At 38.1% G+C, this 21,011-nt stretch overlaps 1 protein-coding gene across 1 annotated transcript in view; it reads right to left on the bottom strand.

The window, feature by feature from the left end:
• LOC139126007 (guanylate-binding protein 2-like) overlaps positions 1 to 12,212 on the bottom strand; it is a 22,264-nt gene extending 10,052 nt beyond the window's left edge. The window contains exons 1-2 of the mRNA XM_070692076.1: positions 12,155 to 12,212; positions 11,536 to 11,624 (exon numbers count right to left, since the gene is read on the bottom strand). Coding sequence (XP_070548177.1) covers positions 11,536 to 11,548 — 13 coding nt within the window. The 5' untranslated portion in view covers positions 11,549 to 11,624; positions 12,155 to 12,212. The remainder of the gene's footprint in view (positions 1 to 11,535; positions 11,625 to 12,154) is intronic.
• Positions 12,213 to 21,011: the final 8,799 nt, after the last annotated feature.

The raw sequence follows: 21,011 nt of genomic DNA, 5'->3' as shown, positions 1-21,011 counted from the left end.
ACATATATGGTTTGATAATTATGTAGATATTTACTCCTATCGGCACTAGCGGCTTTGTCTCTATCGCGTCAGATATCGTACTTGTAGCTAGTGTCCAGATAGGGGCGGTGTACTGAAATGATCAAAGTCGGTTTGATTTACATCCCAGCGGATTATTATTTATAACACGAAAGCCCAAACTATTTTATCAAGAAAAAAAAAGCGCCAAACAGAAACTTGCTCAGACTTATGCCCTGTTGGTCGACTTTCGGAGCAGTTATGTGCCTTACAAATTCAAGTAATGTCAATTAAAAGCAGAGGCGCAAACTTTTGGTATAATTTACAAGACAAGACGTGTGGATGGAAAATGAGGAGAATTCAAGAGTGCTGACGTTTTTTTCTTTACATCTCTACCAGTTGCAGTTACTGTTATGTTGGTCTTGCAAAACTGCCGAAGGCAACTCAGATAAATTAATTCTATAGTTAAGAACACAAGGAAGGTGTTGAATCAAATTCTGATCATTAAATATTGTTATCATATTCATCAAAACCTGTGCGTCGCCGTCGTCATAACATGAACGAAATCTAACAATTTTATTAGTTAAACTGACTATTTTAAATTCAATTTCTACCTCGCAGAGTTTAAGATTTACGGGCGACTTCAAAACATATAATTACATGCACACTAAACTTGTCTCGGTGAACGTGAATCCGTGACATAATATCAATTTTACTTGAGACTCATTCCAATTGTTCTATGCTACACTAGTCTACAACAACAGCCACTATAATAGTTACAGAGTCATTGATTTTTCATTATTTTGTGGATAATTTCTGCACTGTGCTATTTGATTTATCTCTGTACGTCGCGTCCAAGAGCTTCCTTATCGCAAGGGGTCAGAGGATTACCGGACTAAACAAGGCCATGTACTGAAATCAGCAAACGCGGTTTAATTTACATCCTCGTGGAAGGCGTCCCTCTCCCTCACAAGCCGCCTTATTTTATCAAAGAACGAGCGTTGTAAAAACGTGTGCAGACGTATGCCCTGTACATGTTGATAGTGCGGTTATGTGTACCCAACCCAACCCAAGCGACGACAATTTTTCTTTATTTTCCTACTGCTTAAATGGTCATTGCTGCTAATTTACAATCGTATAATCCATTACAGGATTGTTACATAGCCAGGGGTTTTATTTTTTTGTGAATGTTTTCTCCACCTAAGCTTGGGATGCAGTTTTTATCTTTGTGACGTCAAAGGCCATGCTTGTATCAATCACTCATATGCTTACCCGACTAGAATTGAGTATGCACTCACATTAACAAATAAATTGTATTTAACATAAACCCTGCTGAAAGCGTGTAAGGTAAGTGCCTAGATGCTCGACCACCTAACTTGAGTAATGAACAGATTGCGTTTTATTTACACTGTCCGTTGAAGGAGTTCTTCCCGTATTTATAATACTAAAGCCTTTTTTGTATGAAAAATTGGGACAAGGCTAGAGTGATGACAGTGTTGTTTATTTTACTCATCTACCGCCTGCATGACCATTGCTGATTTGTTGGCCCTGGAAAATTAATGCCGGAGGCAACACGGATACATTTACAGTCTCTGGTTTACGGAAACAGGAGAAAGTGTCTTAAATAGGGCTGTTCACAGATCACGTCACTGTTCTCTCATTAATATGCAAAAATAAATATTTGTCCGCATTTTTACATTACGCTTTCGAAAACAACGCATGCAAAGACGACGAAAACATATCTTAGTAGGCGACTGCTAGTGTAACAATGAATACTAAAAGGCATATTCACGACTGAGAGTACGAACTGCAAAAACGGCCATGTATGCAACATTGATAAAATTTGTCCGCATTTCAAGCTGCGTTTCCGATTTCGCGCTAGTACAGCTATATTTAGTAACAAACATGTAACTAGGGACAGCGCTATTCCTATTTACACATTTTTATCATCCGTGTCAACAAAATGTGCTAACAAAGTAAAATGATGTTTAATCACTACATTTACAAGCTGAAAATGACATTTCTACCTTTTCGGACATTTGAGAATTACAATCGTATAAAATGCATAGGAATCCTAAAATAAGTACTGCATATTCTTAACGATCTCAATATGTGTAATTTCGTGTACTACACACTAATCTTTTCTCTGTGAACCTTTATTCCTGACATAATATGACGTTTTCCGAAATCACAGACAAAATTCAAATGATGTTACGTTACAACAGCATTTCACAACAGCCTCCATCACAGAATTATATTATCCTTCGCTTGAATTTGGCAATCTTATTGACTGGAGCCAGGGTTTATTTCTTAACAAGAAGACCTGCACGCTGCGTAAAATTTTTGAGTTCGCGCAAATTTCGAATTCCAGCTTGAGAGCTCAACGTGCCATTATGTCGAGCAAGTCTACGGCTTGAGTTTGATTTTAATCGCTAAATTTTAGTCTAGTGCAGCTCGATACACCCAAAAATGAAGAGTTTGTAGAAGCAGCGACGGCGATGTAAAAAACATCATAATTTTTAAAATCCTTATTGAGCGGTTTTTTTCAGGTAATATTCCTCAAGTTTGATGTGGAAACGCGATATCGATGCGTTACGTTACCGTATGGAATCAACTGTGCACGCGCGCGTGTTTTGAACGTTCTTTTTAGAGTTTGTGAGAGGCTGGGTGCATCCGAACCCTCGTTCCAACTTCTGTTTTAAATAACGACATTATCCGCTTGTGTTTAACTTTAGCATTTTATGATGAGGTTATAAACGGTGCGCTCGGGGATTTGGTTGCCGATATAAGACACCGAGGTGCAAATTAGCATATTTGGCGGGAATTAATCAGCTTGCGATTTGGCGGGAAATAATCCCGCCAAATATACTTATTGTCACCCCGAGGACTCATATCCGCAACCAAATGTTTACTCCATCTAGGCTGGCATGCATTTTTATCTTTACTACATCAGAGGTCATGCTTACAGCAAACACTCGGATGCTTACCCAACTAAAATGGGGTATGCATTTACAAGAATAAATTTTATTTAATTTACAACCTTCGCTGAAGGCGTCCCTCTTGCCCTTATAATACGAACGCCCCCCTTATTTTTTTATCAATCAAATGATGTAATGTTACAACAGCATTTCACAACAGCCTCCATCACAGAATTTTATTATCATTCGCTGGAATTTGGCAATCTGATTGACTTGAGCCAGGGTTTATTTCTTAACAAGAAGACCTGTACTCTGCGTAAAATTTTTGAGTTCGCGAAAATTTCGAATTCTAGCTTGAGAGCTCAACTTGCCATTAGGGAGCCGTCATTATTTACGGCCGGGGGGGGGGTCGGAGGAATGGCTTTAGAAACTCCAAAATTTCGAGTAACCCCCCCCCCTGCCAACCATGACGTGTTTGAGTAACCCCCTCTCTGCTACGGAAATTTTGAGTGACCCACCACAAAAAGAAATTAATTGGAAAGTTAAATATCTATACAGTAAAATGGATTGCTGCTGTGACAGACACTGTACAGACCCTGATTAAACCCTGTGGTACAGGTCTGTGTCAGAAAGAGGTTCCATTGCTGTGACACGGGCTGATGTACAGGTCTGAATCCAGTGTTCTGATGATATGCAGTGTTCTCCATAGTATTTTTTTACAAGAGGGCGAAGATGTGGTGTGAAAGGACCACAGGCGTCCGCGTAAGCGATCGCGGGGGAGCGGTCAGGAGGGGATGTCCCCCTTCCTGCCGTATAAGCTTTTGAAAAATACAGATTAAAATGGTGTTATTTGGTGGCACTTGGGGAGTAATTTTTGCATTTTTGTGTATAAAAAACTCAAAGGAACAGAAATCTGAGACAGTATTCCAAAACGTATATTCCAGTTCACTGATTTCAATATATATTTTGAAAACAAAAAAATAGCGAGATACATACATTTATTCACATTTATTATTTATTATTATTTTCCTGCAATAAAAGATGGGTTTGTTGTCAAGGCATTCCACTGGTTTCAAACTTTATAAATGAGAATTAGCTTGTTTTCCACATTTTCCCCTATTGGCAAACCTATACAATGCAGAATATAGAAAGCAGACGTATCTCATTAATGATCAGGCAAGTATATCAAGCCTTAATCAGGAAATATTAAAAAATGCACTCAGTACTAGCCTCTAACATAAGGCTTGCCACGTCGAATAGCTGATCATTCTCGTCTGAAGATCACAATAACATGAAACACATAGTGTAATGAGATTTTAGTTTCTATTTGAAACCACCTGTATTATGATATATATATATATATATATATATATATATATATATATATATATATATATATATATATATATATATTATTTGTGTACATATGTGTGTACATATACCGGGTATGAACATACATACCTCAAGCATACATAATGCTGTTCTTTACTATTATTGTTGTTTTAATTCATAACTTCACTAAATGCTTCAGTACATATCAACAAAATTGAGTAGCGCCCCCCCCCCTTCCTTCTTGTTCTCCACTTTTGAGCAACCTGCCCCCTTGTAGCTTTCGAGTTTTTGAGTGACCCCCCTCAGATTCCTCCGACCCCCCAGGCCATAAATAATGACGGCTCCCTTATGTCGAACAAATTTACGGCTTGAGATTGATTTTAATCTCTAAATTTTAGTCTAGTGCAGCTCAATACACCCAAAACTGAAGCGTTTGTAGAAGAAGCGACGGCGATGTCAAAAACATCAAATTTTTGAAATCCTTATTGAGAGTTTTTTTTTTTTTTGGGTTTGTTTTTTTTTTTTTTCAGGTAATATTCCTCAAGTTTGATGTTGAATCACGATATCGATGCGTTACGTTATCGTATGGAATCAACTGTGCACCGCACGTGTTTAAAAAACGTTGTTTTGTGAGAGGCTGGGTGCACCCGAACCCTCGTTCCAACTTCGGTTTTAAATAACGACATTATCCGCTTGCGTTTAACTTTAGCATATTATAATGAGGTTTTAAACGGTGCGCTCGGGGATTTGGTTGTCGATATAAGACATCGAGGTGAAAATTACCATATTTGGCGGGAATTAATCAGATTGCGATTTGGCGGCAAAAAATCCTGCCAAATATGCTAATTTTCACCCCGAGGTCTCATATCCGCAACCAAATACCCTCACTTGCATAGGCATGAGTTTTATTATTTTTTGAATGTTTACTCCATCTAGGCTGGCATGCATTTTTATCTTTACTACATCAGAGGTCATGCTTATAGCAAACACTCGGATGCTTACCCAACTAAAATGGGGTATGCATTTACATGAACAAATTGTATTTAATTTACAACCTCCGCTGAAGGCGTCCCTTTTGCCCCTGTAATACAAAGGCCCCCTTTTTTATTCCTTAGGTGTTTACAATAAAACGTCATAACTTTTTAATTAAAAAAGCGCCACAAAACCTTGTTCAGTGACATGAGCTGACATCCGACATCCAAAGTGACAACCTTTATTATTTAAGAGCGTTGTTCACAACAAGGCACACTTTGTTTAAAATTTCTCTTTTGGAACGATCAGTTAAATTTTCAGTAATTCTACTATTTGCAAAGTTTACCATTTATTATGACAAGTTAAGCAGTTGCATATTGAGAGAGAAAGAGGTTTAATGAGTGCAAATTCACGCAATTCACAAGATTTTCCCTGCTTTTAACGTTCCTAAAGTAATAATTATTAACTCCTCTCAGATAGGTCAGCTTTTTTGAACAAGTCTACGATAGTTTCGTTTAAGCAATCGTCTACTCTTTCCCGCTCCACAATGGACGAAAGCAAATAGGGGAAAAGTTAAGAGTCCTGACGATTATTTCATACTTCCCTACCACTTGAACGACCATGGCTAATTTGGTGATGTGTCAAAATTACTGTCGTAGGAAACACAGTTAGATTTATAAACTTAGATTTAAGAAGAACTCAAAGAAACTGAAATTCAAATTTTAATTTCAAGGATTCAGTTATCATCTTTATTGTGCATTGTCAGTCGTCATTGTGTTGCCAAGCAAAAGATTGTATAGTGCCAGCATTAACCAAGTGAAAATGCCATTTCTACCTAGGAGAGTCTCAAGAATTACACTAGTATTAAAGGCATGCACTTAAGGGCTGCCAAAATAGGTACTTTCATGAACATTTGACTTTTTTCTGTAAATACGAATCCGTGATATATTATCGAGTTTCACATAGTAATTTTGAATCGAATTCAATTTCCTAATGCCGTATATGAAGTGGCCAGACGTTTGATAAAAACAAAACCAAAAACAGTTTAAGGTTCCAAGACAAGAAATTGACCATTTTAAACCAACAATTCTCTAGTGTTTAAGAAGCTCAGAACACCCGTAAATTGTATATTTTCGGAAAGCCTAGATATAGGGGAACAGTTTGGTAACCATAGTGTCACCATTGTTTACATACCTATCACGTGACAGGTAATTTGCATAACCTTTCAAAAATCGGTTTTCCCTATGATTTGTTTCAATGCTTTGAGATATGTGGCTGAAATTTGTGTGAGTGCAAGCTGTCCAAACGGTCTTCAAAAGTGTGTCTAAGAATTTTTTTAAACCTTCTAGAACAGTTTTTATGCCAGAAAAACTTCCAGAGCAGTGAATTTAAGCTTAATTGATTTCTTTAGAATTGTGCTCCAAAAAAACTAAGCAAGATATAAAAAATCTGAGACACACTTTGGAAGAGCGTTGTGACAGCTTGCATTCCAGCAATTTTGAGTAAGATATTTTGAAGTATTGAGACAAAACATACGGAAAACCGTTTTTTGAAAGGTTATGCAAATTACCGTGTCACATGATAGTTGTGTAAACAATGGAGACACTGTGGTTACAAAATGTTCCCGTATATCTAGGCTTTCAGAAAATGTATACTTTACAGGGGTTCTGAGCTTATTAAGCGTTAGAGAATTGTTAGATTAAAAAGGTCAAATTTCTTGTCTTGGAACCTTAAGTTAAATTTACACCCTCCATGAAAAGTATTCCTCAGGTGTTTACAATAAAACGTCATAACTTTTTTAATTAAAAAAGCGCCACAAAACCTTGTTCAGTGACATGAGCTGACATCCGACATCCAAAGTGACAACCTTTATTATTTAAGAGCGTTGTTCACAACAAGGCACACTTTGTTCAAAATTTCTCTTTTGGAACGATCAGTTAAATTTTCAGTAATTCTACTATTTGCAAAGTTTACCATTTATTATGACAAGTTAAGCAGCTGCATATTGAGAGAGAAAGAGGTTTAATGAGTGCAAATTCACGCAATTCACAAGATTTTCCCTGCTTTTAAAGTTCCTAAAGTAATAATTATTAACTCCTCTCAGATAGGTCAACTTTTTTGAATTAGTCTACGATAGTTTTGTTTAAGCAATCGTGTACTCTTTGCCGCTCCACAATGGACGAAAGCAAACTTTGCAAGACATAATGTACTTGGCAGAGTCGAGTAAATTATGGAATTACAGTGTGATTAAGTCCATTATGGGCCGGGAGGGGTACATTATTGCTATTATTTTATAGTTTGGGCAATGCCAGTGAATTTGTAGCTTTAGAAAACGAGTTAAAAAGACAGTGTAAACTGAGTTTTAAGCCTGAGTGAGCGTCGTCCAGCATGATCATTTTTTCCCGGTAATTTTTCTCCATGGCCGACCGTGAGGTCGTGGCTATAAGTGTAAAGTGTTGAATTTTTGCCAACATTTGTCCGCACGACCGGTCGCGAGGTTGTGGCTTTCAGGTTTCAACTTTTTTCAGTAATTTCTCTAAATGACCGGGTGAGTTTCTTTACCGTTTATTTATGAACAATATGTAGCTTCCAGTTTATTTACGAATTCATGACTGTTTTAAGCGTCCACTAGATTTACAGACGACATCGTGATACAGTGTCTGCGATCATCACCCCTTTTCTTATTTTACTGCGTCTGTGACGGCTGTTGTGTTGATTGAATCAATTAAGCCGCTGATACGGACCCCGGATTAGCAAGTTGGCAATGTTTTGGAGCAATTACAGCGGTGTAAACACACGGTGAAGAGGAGATAAGGACTTTTTGGTAATATATAAAGCAGTCAGACGGTGTGGAGTCGAAATCTTTATTTGAAATACCACAGTCAAAATTAATAAAATCAAATAAAGTAAACCGCTGAACAAAAAACCCATCCCTCCCCACCCCTCCGTACCCAAGGGGACTGACTTCTGTGCCCTGTGGTTTGATGTGGAATCGCGATCTCGATGCGTTGCGTCACTGTATGCAATCAACTGTGCCAGCGCGCGTTCATAAACGTTCTTTTTAGAGTATGTGTGAGGCTGGGCTCCTTGAACCCTCGTTCCAACTTCGGTCGTAAATAACAACATTATCCACTTGTATTAAACTGTAACATATTATAATGAGGTTATAAACTGTGCGCTCGGGCATTTGGTTGTTGATATAAGACCTTGGGGTGAAAATTAGCATATTTGGCGGGAAATAATCAACGAGCAAATGGAGGTTATTGTTTCCCGCCAAATATGCTAATTTTCACCCCGAGGTCTCATATCCGCAACCAAATACCCTCGCTTGCATAGGCATGAGTTTTATTATTTTTTAAATGGTTACTCCATCTAGGCTGGCATGTATTTTTATCTTTACTACATCAAAGGTCATGCTTATAGCAAACACTCGGATGCTAACCCAACTAAAATGGGATATGCATTTACATGAACAAATTGTATTTAATTTACAACCTCCGCTGAAGCCGTCCCTCTTGCCCTTATAATATAAACGCCCCCTAATTTTTATCAAACAACACGTCTCTTTAAATATTAATCAGACGCGTGTCCTGTTGGTCGACGTGCACAATCGTCATTTGCTTGGAAAAATTGAACTTAAACGTCGATAAACAGCAGGTATGGAAAATAGGGGAGAAGTTAAGAGTGCTGACAATTATTCTTTACTTTTCAACGACTTGAACGATTTGGTGACGTTGCAAAAATTACTAACGTAGAAAAACAGATAAATTTATATGCTTAGATTTAACAAGAGACACGAAGAAACTGTAAATTCAAATTTTCATTCCCAGGATGTTATCATTTTATGATGAATTATGAGTCGTCATCGTGTGTACACATCAAAAAGATTGTATAATGGCAGCATTTACCACGTGGAAATGCCATTGCTACCTAGGAGAATTTGAAGAATTACACTTGTCTACTATTAAAGGCATGCACATGCTGTAGGACCACCAAAATAGGAAATTTCATACACTCTTGACTTTTCTCTGTGAACACAAAACCACGATATAATATCGAATTCGATATTTCGAATTGCATACAATTTCTAATACCGTATTTGAAGCAGCTAGACGCTTGCAAAAACAAGTGTGATGTACAGAAATGAGTAATTTATTTAAGTCACAGACAAATAGAGGACAGACTAGCAACGCAGCATGCCTACTGTTTCATGGTCGTCTCGGTAGACTATGGTCTTTTCATATTAAAATGAGCTTCACATGTGTTAGACCTTTTTGGAGATTTTGTTTATGGTTGATAATTGCACGAGATTATGCGAAAAGTAAGACGAGATGGTATCGTGCTGCCAGTCGCGTAGGAACCATATTAATTTTGTTAGCTCTTATGGCAAAACACTGTTTTCGCCAGTAAGCCAATTCCGCTCAGCGCCATACGACAACGACAACACGAACTTTGCCGAACATACTTTTGCTTAAAAAATTGGCGAAAATCCGGAAAATACCGAAGGGTACATGGTCGGCACTCTTCAGAAAAGAGAGGCGAGAACTACCTTAGGCGAGGCGTATATGGAGGGCTTACGTAACGCTTCACACCTTGAACAATACCCGTTGCCAGTCTGTCTCTCTATTTGTCTGTGTTTAAGTTAAATTTACAGCGTCCGTGTAAAGCATTCCTCTGGTATTTTCAATAGACGCCATTACTTTTTATTTTAAAGCGCCATAAAAACATGTTCAGAAATATGTCCCGACAGTCGACATGCAAAGTGGCTACTTTACTTCCTGAGAGGGGCGTCGTTCAAAACAAGGTATATTTTGTTCAATTTTTTTCCTTTGGAACGATTCGTTAAATTGTCATTAATTTATAAACGAAAGATAAAACTATTTGGTGCTGACCATTTGGTATGACAAGCAGTAGCACTTCAAGTGAGAAAGAGGTATAATAAATGCAAATTCACGCAATTCACTATATTTTCCCTGCTTTTAACGTTGCAAAGGATATAACTATAAACTTCTCTCATACAGGTGGCATGTTTTGAATAAAGTTGTTGCTTTTGGAGTGGGAGTCATTTAATTTTACTCATCACGATTTTTAATGTACATTTAAATGTAAATCTTTCAACTTAATCTGTTTAAAAGTGAGAATACATGATGTAAAACAAAATTGAATGGTAATGTTTCAAATGTGATAATAAATTTTATAAAGTTGTGTAACATTTTTAGCTCAAATTTTCACCAAAAAGCGAGAGGTCTTTTAAACGATGTACCCTCTTCATCCTGCAAGTAAACTGTTTCTCCCATACTGAACCTTGAAAAAAGATGTGTTTATTGAGTGTATGCTATCTTATGTAACATCGATAAAGAGCGTATTGACATGAATTAGAAGTAAATCACTGAGAAGAAATGAGGAGAAGTCTACACTGCTGACAACTATTTCTCCCTTCAGCTCGTACGATAATTGCAGATTTATTACTGCTGCCATATTACTGTCGCGGGAATCATAGAAAAATGTATATACTTGGGTTTACAAGACTGTTTGGGACAGGGTGAGAAAATGGGACGGAGCTCAAGCAGAGCACGCATACTCGGCTATGGCAGAGAAGACGACACAGACGACAAAATGTGTGAGTTGACCTGGTTTGGCGAAAGGCTGGTCGAATGAGAAACATTTTCAAGGTTTACATTAGTCTTGCAATTGACTCACGTATGATTAACAACCATGTTTACTTGCTGTAGAAATAATCCAAGACTCCACATTAAGCTTCTATGCTAGTTATGGGGTTGTTTGAGTACCGGTAATTTTTTTTTACCATTATTAGCATGAGTTGTTGTGAAACGAGAACGGCGCAACTGACACATTGATATGATATAATTATTATATTAATTCGCTGTTACTGATATGACTGATTCCTGTGAGATTTGCTTAAAAACGTATATAAAGACTCGTTCAACTATCTGCGTAAAATTCACGTGAAGGGAAACTAAACGATAAATGGTAAATTTAGAATTTTGACAAACAATATACTGTTAATAGAGAGTAACTTAACGAGTACAACTTACTTTGCATAAAAAGTAAACAGAAACCTAATCAACGAGGGATGATAATTTTATTGAAGTTGTTTTGATTATAAATGCAGCTATTGTGGCTTTCATCTCACCTAAGATGCGTGCAACGTCTTCATATCAAACAACCGTATTAGTTTTATTCACTTTGCTTTTTTTAGGGGCCATTTCTTCCTTAAAAAGTTGTGTGATTACTTTATCGGCGAAAACATCCCACCCCTATATAGTATGAATTCAGTAAACATGCAAATACTTACACGTTTTACTCATTATTGAGGAACTTCTGCTACTTGCCCGAAATTTTGAGTTTGTATTTCTTTAAGGCTCTCAGTGCCTTGCAACGTTCCTTAAAACAAGAAGTTAAGAGAATAAGACAAATAAAGTTTGCTATAGGGCATTACAGACTCTGACTACGCTGGCAAATAACGCCAAGTCGATCAGCTTGAGACAAATGTATTAAGATAGAAATCTGTGATACTTGAAAAAACTTACTCGGCGCAGGCGATACAATAAACGATTTACTTCGTATGTTATATTTTAAAGATTTTAAACTTTTGCCAATTAAGTACCTACCAAAGATACGGATATGCTTCGCGTAAAATACGACAAACTAAATTCTGTGGATTCAAATCATTTAAAGGTCCTTGGACTGTTTTGTTGACAATTGGTGCAGGATTGCTGTCCATATTCCATGCCGAACACCTCAAGACACTGCAAGTTATCACTAGCCCAGGTTGTCGTTTAACGTGTAATGCTTTCTCTGAATAATTGCAACAGCATTAGTATCATTTTCTCACGTTAAAACCTGTTATTAAGCTGTACAAGGCGAGGCATTATTCTTTTAAGGAGAAGGCAAAGTTGCAACAGTGTACTCACACAATTTTTAGCACGCACACCACAGACGACACAACACCTCCTGCCAGCTACGACCTTTTCCTCAACAGCAACTTATGCGAAACGTTTATGGCTTTATTGAGCTAGTTGTGTCAGAGGGCGTGGCATTATAGCTTTGACAGGGGGGCCTTTAGGGCGTTTATCCCTAGCCAATTGAAAGAGATTAATTTGAGAGCAATTACTGGGCGTAACATTCTGTGTTACTGTCATTTACCTATATCATTGTTGACCTATTTGGGGGTTTGATGTTTTGCAATCTGTATTTTTATATTATTATAATGCGATTTACTGATGTAAGTTTCCCCGTTTTAGATAGATTGTCCATCATCAAAGAGCAAAATATTAATTCACTCTCCAGTAGACATCATAAGTCATTGTCGTTTCACCGAGGTCAGGCTGTACCCATTTCGTCCTACCGCCGACAGTCATCCACTGACCCAGCTGGGGCCCTGATGAAGTCACCTGTATATGGTTAAAAATGACGACTGACATGGTAAAATGCCAGCTTATCCATGTTCACTGTCTTAAACACCCGAGAGATTTACCTCATACACACCAGCTCAAAAGCTGCGTCATGTAAGAGTGCATGGTTATAGTAATGTCATTAGTGTGAGGTAGGGAAATGTTTGCTAGATGTGGAACTCTCAGCAGATTTGCAGACATAGCCTCACAGTATTGTTGGACATGCCTCTTGTAATTATGTCAGCTGCATAGCGAAGTCGGTCACATGATCATCACGCGTCAGTTCGTAGCCATCATTTGATCCAAGCTCAAGAGATCTGTTCATTTGCTAAGGCTGGTTTGGTTTTGATTTGTTTACGTCATTGCTGTCACGGCTAAAACATAGCGCTGCCCGCTCATTCTCTGGGGCAAAGTGCATGGATTGAAAGTGGGTGTTTGTCTACGTGCACAAGTGAACTCACTGAGATACATGAAGAGAGCATAGATTATCGCCATGTTTACCGCTGTAATAGCAATAAATTTGTACAAAAATACCCGGGGTTGATAGCTCTGCTGGTGGACAGAATTGTCCTCGAGGCTGTCTTTCGTCCAGTTTAAGCGATGTAGGCCTATGTGTTCATTGCTTCGATAAAGTTTGTGTGCGATGTGTTATAGCGAGTGTACGAGCATGAGTGAATCTGAACTCTACAACGTGTGCAAAAGTCGCAGACAGAAATGTGTCACAACTTAGCCCGGTTATTGAACCACTCTTTTTGAGAGTGGGGATTTGGCCAAGCGGTTCTGTCTGTTGCTTCTCTGCTAGGTAACTGGATGCCGTATGTTGTGATTTCGAACCCGACTGAAGACACCGTATTCCCTACCAAGCCTTTATATTCGATATTGCGATACTGTATCGATAACATGTTAAAAAGCAAAACAGGCCGGGCTAAACTTCTATTGCCCTACATGTATTGTCACCCAAACAGAGATTGTATTTTATTGATGAACATCTAGCCGTCTCAAAAATCTGTGCCATGTTCCTGATTTGACTTGAAACGGACAGAAAAACATCAAATTCAAGTAAATTGTCTTAATTATACGAGATTTTATGTACGATTGTTCTTTTGAAGCTTTGAGCATTTTCGTGAAAAAGGAATTTTACATTGACTTAAGTTGCAAAGAATGAATACCAATATTGTATAAACATGACTGTAAAATCAACTGTTTTTTGCAGTTACAGTTAAATGTCTAGAAATTAATGACGCGCTTCTTCAAGAAATGTTACGCCCACAAGTGCTGTTTAACACGTCAGCACCAGTAAATTCAAATGATCGTAAGTCGAACCAACGTCTCACCTCAAATAAACCCCTTATTCGTTCAGTATGTCAATATACATGCCATTGATCTCATAGGGTCTCAGCCTAGTAACATGGTGTACCTAAACTTCCAAGAAAAAAGACACGTTTTTACCGATGACACGTACATTCGGAACTAAAACGTTCGTGAAGTGATTCAGAAGGGACCAGGGTATCCTGGCATAGATTTACCTAGTACCTTCGGAACAGGTGTCGTGAACGATTGGTCAGATATAAATACTTGGAGATCTACACCTTTTGGATATGGACATGTGTGTAATCAAAAATGAGTTAGAGTTAAAATCAAAGTTACTTTCTCAATAATTTCCGCAGCATAATTTTTAGATTCCAATTTGTTATTTGAGTATAGTGGAAAGAAATGACCAAGCAAACACTTAGGTGTAGGCCAGTGCCATAAATCTCCCAAGTAGCAACCCCATTTTGTTGGAGGTGAAAATAAGGTTATCAAACAGGTGTTTCTGCTTGTTTGGTCTGATTTGGCGGCAGTAGCGTAACAAGCGTTGTTGCTTTGCAGATTCAAAAGAAGTGACGTTGTTTCATATCAAAAAGGTAAACTTTAGCATATTCATATATTTTTTATTTAATGAGCATTTAGCATAAATGTTCCCTTGACAGGAAACGACACATGTATCTTTACATTGAGCACAATTTGCTATGTCTCTGCATTCCAGGCTGAAAGGCGTCAGGAGACCAGGTAAATTATCGTTTTGAACACGTACTATTTTATCAAAACACGACCGCAAGGTACAGTGTTTGTTTTTGTTTTGTTTTTGTTTGTTTTTTTCAAGAAACTGATTGAAATATATTTGGGCAGTATATCACAACAGAAAATCTAGTGCTATTTCTTCCTTTGTTCTTGCAATTTGATTCCTTATCTTCGACGGTGTCTTCTGGGTCCGCTTTCGCTCACCATGAATGCTATTTCATACCTTTTTGAAAAACAGTGAACGTCTTGGACTTGGCCTAAAACGGCTGATATGTTAATCTCAGCCATTTTCTGTTTTCAAAAATATTGAACATATAACCTACTTTCCCGGATAGTAAACTGTGGCGGTTCAAATTTGTCACCCAATTCACCAGTTGCTGTTGGCTTAAATGCACCCACCCCTGCCTTACAATTTGCTTTAGTGAGTTGGCTATTCTTCTGAATCTCCTCGCATAGTCATACCAGTCATACCGAGTTGTAATACTTGTAGAAAACTTTACTGCTACATGTATCTGACTGTCGCCCAAACACCACGACACTTTTTCCTGCCATACCGTCGACTCGTCTCATTCAAAACGCGTTACTACAGACTTCACTTCCAGGTGGGGTAGTATTAGATCATTCAAGACTCACACTGCCTCACGTTTTTTTCACCCTAAAATGCTCCTAATGGCTGATTGTTATTACCATTCAGACATACGATGTTAAAACCGATAACAGTAAACGCAATGCTGATTCTACCTTGTCATCAAAATCAATGGCTCTCTGTGTTGTGTAAGTTTACAAACAGTTGTCGAATACGGCAACATACAACAGTCTCTGCCATCCAGCACTCTCACTCGTGCAGTAGCCCTTCGCCTTATAATGAACCTTATAATTATGGCAATAATTGCAAACTTGGGAAAGTATTGTGATGCGTGACAATTGAATAGGATTGAATGTTTGTTTGTGTGCACTCATGAATTTTGAATTTCTGATCGCTTTTGTCAGTTTATAAAGGGATGAATATAATGACATGAGAGGAAAACCCATTGACTATCAATTGACAGAGTAACTCAGAGTTTTATTAAAACACGTTTGTAAAACTAGATTATTCTCATAACAGTCTCTAAAATACATAGTATGTACATCTAATCCATGAAATAACACCAATCCATATCCTTGGCAAGACTCTCTCGCTTACCTTAAGTATCATGAAAATATGAAAATATACGATTGTCTGTATGAAATGTTGGCATATGAAATTGCTTAAAGTATTGTAGATATTTATGTTCTAACAGAATCAAGATGTATTGACTTTGAACAACATTTACAGGTGTTGACCTCATAGAACCTGCCTTGGCAGTCAGAAAATGTCAAGAAAAGAAAATAGATGAGTTGTCAGTCTGAGGTTGTTAGGAAATGGCCACACTTAGATGGTTATACAAAAGTGCCACACTGAAATATATCAACTCGTGATATGTCATCCGATTTTCCTAGTTTGTACGTCAGTGCCACTGCAGTGCTCAAACAATCTTTGCTAATTGAATGTTTGTCAACTCCGCTATGTATCTTTCGCAGCCATACATTAGCTTTTCCTTGAAAACGATTAGGAGTAAAGCCAGATCTTGGCAACAGTGCGAAAAAGGGAGGCTTTGTTGGAATTCTAGCGTGTCTTGTTTGTTCTCATGCGATACGTCGAAATAATTGCCGAAATGTGAAGTTAAAGCCCGGATAGCTGCAAATGAGTAATAAACTGATCTCAACATATCTTCAGTTTTCCAAGAGTTTTGTTGGAATCAGACCCATAAAAGACTGAAATAATGCATAACACTGTCATAAGTGTCGAAGATACCATACAATTTAAACGTTTTAACATCATTTTAGATATCTCGCCATTTTGAATTCAAAAACTAATCATGAGTCAGAGAAAATGAAGATTACAACGACAAAAATGTTGGCCATCGTACATTGAAGTAAATTGCATATTGCTTGTTTCCTTTATGATCACGATCTGTATGTGCAAGAAATACTGCATTTTTTGTACTTTTCCATTGGGAGCATAAGAGTGCAGTACACATTTATTATTTAACCAATTAAAACATGTAGGCATGGTCAACATCAGCGAGCAGTGATAGTTCTGTATATGTCCTTGAGTTAGCACATTTACACAAACCTACTTTGGTCTGTAAATAAAATTATGAAAATAATGCATTAAAGTCGCAGCTATAGGGACTTTAACGACTCGCATACCATGATCTACTACGAAAAGTCGATACGACATTCTTGGGAAGATGAGGTCACAGAGACACTCCGACAACAAAACAGCACCAATGTATTCCTGCAAGGTGACAGGGGATCAGCACTGGGACAAGAGAATTGAATTGTACAGAGCTGACGTAGTATAGGGTCGTGATAGATGTGAGTGTACTGGTTGTATACATCTGTATCACGATCCGCGATTTATATTGTCAAAGAAAATTTAAAGCATGAAATCGGGTAATGTCAACTGAATCCTTAAGTCGATGTTAAAATGTAAAGAATTAAGTATCCATGGCATGGATGAAGGTCTCTGCACTTTTGGTGGTTAATCTTGCTTGCTGAGAGACGTCTGTGCATGTGCGCTTGTTGACCTAGTCTGCTATCGACAATCCAGCCAATTCGTTTGCGATGTGTCAAAGTTCAACGGGTCATTTAAATTAAGACTACACACAAAACCCAGAATGTGAAGAGGCAACGAACTGATGAGAAGAGTGGGTCTAGGATACAATCTAATGTCTCAAACAAAAATATTGATCACCACATGTAAGCCAAACGCTGTTAATACGATACTAACGATCTTCAATGCGTTTTATTATATTACTCGAAATATATCACCATAAGCATAAAATGATGTTTGTTATATTTTTTAACTCCCGCCGCCCACTGTTTACTCCTCGCAGAAGTTGACAGTTTCTCCTTGGCATTAATTTATTACAGCTACAAACACAGTCATTTTCTTATGGGCCCTACTGCAAGTGTAGTCTTCATACTGAAAACACAATTTGTACAGGCCTGGTTTCGACTTTATGCAAGGTCATTCCGGTACCGGTATTTTGCACTGTTACCCAATGACTTAACGCAATATCTAATTTTCTCTCTCACAGACTCGAAAAAGGGAAACCAGATAAAGCCATCTGAGCATAATGGGTAAGTATGTTTAGGCCTTGCTACTAAAGCCCCAATAGTTGCGAATTTTCTGCATTATTATCATGATTTTATTTTCAAATCAAAGTAGGTACGTGTAAATGTGCTAACTGAAGGACATGTATAGAAGTCTCATGGCTCGCTGATTTGGACCATACCTACGCGTTTTAATAGCTTAAATAATAAACGGGTGCCGCACTCATAAAATGGCGCCCCCATGGAAAAGTACACAAAATCCAGTATTTCCTGAACATTCACATCGTGATTATGAAAAAGGCGTGATGCAATTCACCTTAATGCACAACTGACGATGGCCGACATTTTGTTTGTATCTTTATTTATTTTGTCACATGATTAGTTTTTGAAAATTGCGGGTAATCTAAAATGATGTTAAAACTTTTGAAATTAATTACCACTTTCGACACCTTTGGCTGTGTTATACTCTATTCAGTCTTTAATTGGTTTTATTCAAAGAAAACTCTTGGAAAACTGAGTATAATTTGAGATCAATTTATTACACATTACAGCTACAGTTGCAATTTGTCTAATGAAATAATATTACTGACAATTGACAAACATTGTGGTAGTATTACGACCAATGGTTCTATTCAAGGATAAAAATGACTCGCAGCTTCTAGAATATCCGTACGCCCTAAAGATCACGTGATGGCGGTAAAATCAAACCCACATGTAAAGACACAAATAGAAATACACGTATTTGTATGCGCGTTTGCGCATGTGGTTTTGTTTGTACAGTGGTCCATTCAAATTCCAGGTTCAAGCAATTACTTTCTTGTGAGAATAAACATCTTAAAATAACCAATGAATAAGCACTTGAAGAACTATTACCACGGGCACTCTGTTGTTCTGAACGATAGTCTGAACATAGACCCTCGAGAAACGTTACTCGAGAGTCTATGGTCTGAATAAACTAAGCAGCTTAAGCTTATATGTAAATATAAACTTTGATGATAACTGTGTATAAAAATTAATGACAGAATACGTATGGCGCGTAATCAAGGCCAATATTCAAACTCCCAATTTTCAACTATACAACTCAACATTCAACATTCAAACTCCCCATTTTCAACTATACAACTCAACATTCAACATTCAAACTCCCCATTTTCAACTATAAGCTTACAACTCAACATTCAATTATCGAACTCAACATTTGGGATTCCTATTCCCCATTTTCAACTTTCGAACTCAACATTTGGGATTCGTATTCTCCCTAGGCATCCCTAACTTGCTTCATTGTAGTTACCCACGTTTTTCCTTCTGGGCTATACTACGTCAGAACGCGTCATAGATACGTCACATGACGTTTCGGAGTTTTAGAGTTATTCCTATGTGATGTTCTAGAGGGTACAAAAATATGGACCGGAAACACTTGTGATGCTATCAAGATTTACCGCCGACCTCCGCCATCACTTAGGCCTAATTCGGTCGCTATCATGTCGTCTAATAAGCATGCATGCGTGGCTCGCCATGGCTTATTTTAAAATTAACAACTCGCGTGTTAATTTCCACACTATTACAGCCAAAACACAATTCAGACACTAAACACACTAAAGCACATACAAGACGAGATGGCTGATGTGTGAAGCCACTTTCCCTTTATTACACCGTGACCACTATGTTCAACATCATGTAGGCCTATTTCACGTTGAGCGGCTTGCACTAGCTGGACAATACGCTCACTACACATTCCAATGCCACTTAACTGTGACAAAAGTCTAACAAGACTCTCACACCTACGTGACACATCTCCCCGTCTGTCGGGCTGGTCAAGGTCAAGTAGCAGCCTCAACAAACTACCACTGACGTGGTCACGAACGAACTCGGTGTCGTCATAGGTCAAGGTCACCATATGTTTGGGACTCCCTAACAAAGTGATAAGTATATTTTCATGTAAAATGACACCGACGATTTTTTAAAGTCGTATTTGACTATATGTATGCTCATTTTGGCTTGTGTTCGCTGGCTAGTGGTCTAGAGGGACCTATGACTTCGATAGTTGAAAATGGGGAATACGAATCCAAAATGTTGAGTTCCATAGTTGAAAATGTGGAGTTCGAAAGTTGAAGGTGTGGAGTTCGAAAGTTGAAAATTGGGAGTTCGAAAGTTGAAAATGTAGAGTTGTGAATGGGGAGTTCGAAAGTTGAAAATATGGAGCTGTATAGTTGAAAATGGAGAGTTCGAAAGTTGAAAATGTGGAGTTGTATTGTTGAAAATGGGGAGTTTGAATGTTGAGTTGTTGAGTTGTATAATTGAAAATGGGGAGTTTGAATGTTGAATGTTGAGTTGTATAGTTGAAAATTGGGAGTTCGAATATTGGCCTTGATTACGCGCCATAGAATACGTGTCTACGTGAACGTCACAAGCGACCACATCGACCGCATTCTTTCGATGCTAAACGCCGAGGCGGAACGACGCACGCATATATACGCGGACGTACACTCGCGCGACCTGCGCTGTGTCGTTCACATAGGGTTATTCACAAAATACGGCCCTGTATGGACGAGCCGAAGGCGAGTCCAATACGTCACTCACTGAGCCCGAGTCCATACAGGGCCGTATTTTGTGTATAACCCTATTGTTATACACCTCCCTCCATTAATCGTCGGTATAAACTAATTCTATGGTAAATTTTGAGGGATGCGGCAACGCGATCTACTGCTCCGTAGTACAAGTCCCTTGCATTGGCACGAAGCCAATTAATTTTCAGTGCACTGTGCAGTACAAGCAAACTTCGCTGAATGTTTTCAATTTAATCAGTTTTTTAAAATAAAAATCAATTGCATTTAGACTCAGTTTTGTGTTTAGCGTGTTTTAAACCTTGTACTACGAATACATTTTGGTGGAAGTTGTTATTACGTCTATAACTCACCGTTAAATAGTTTGTTTACATTCGATAATCGCTTGGTCAAAGGTCAAACAGGCGCGTCGCGCGTCTCCCGTATTGGGGACTCCGCGTACTATACAAAATACGGAAAGTTATTGGACGGTCAAACGCCCATAGGTTACGGCAGTAGGTGTATAATAATGATATATATACATAGGGGTGTGCAAATCATTTCTGGACAATATTATTTACCGATGAAGTGAGTCTCATTCTATCGCGAAAACGATGTATAAAATTTAAATG

Source organism: Ptychodera flava (assembly GCF_041260155.1).
Source record: "Ptychodera flava strain L36383 chromosome 3 unlocalized genomic scaffold, AS_Pfla_20210202 Scaffold_26__1_contigs__length_13983176_pilon, whole genome shotgun sequence".
NCBI lineage: Eukaryota > Metazoa > Hemichordata > Enteropneusta > Ptychoderidae > Ptychodera > Ptychodera flava.
This window is presented reverse-complemented; position numbering and strand designations above follow the sequence as displayed.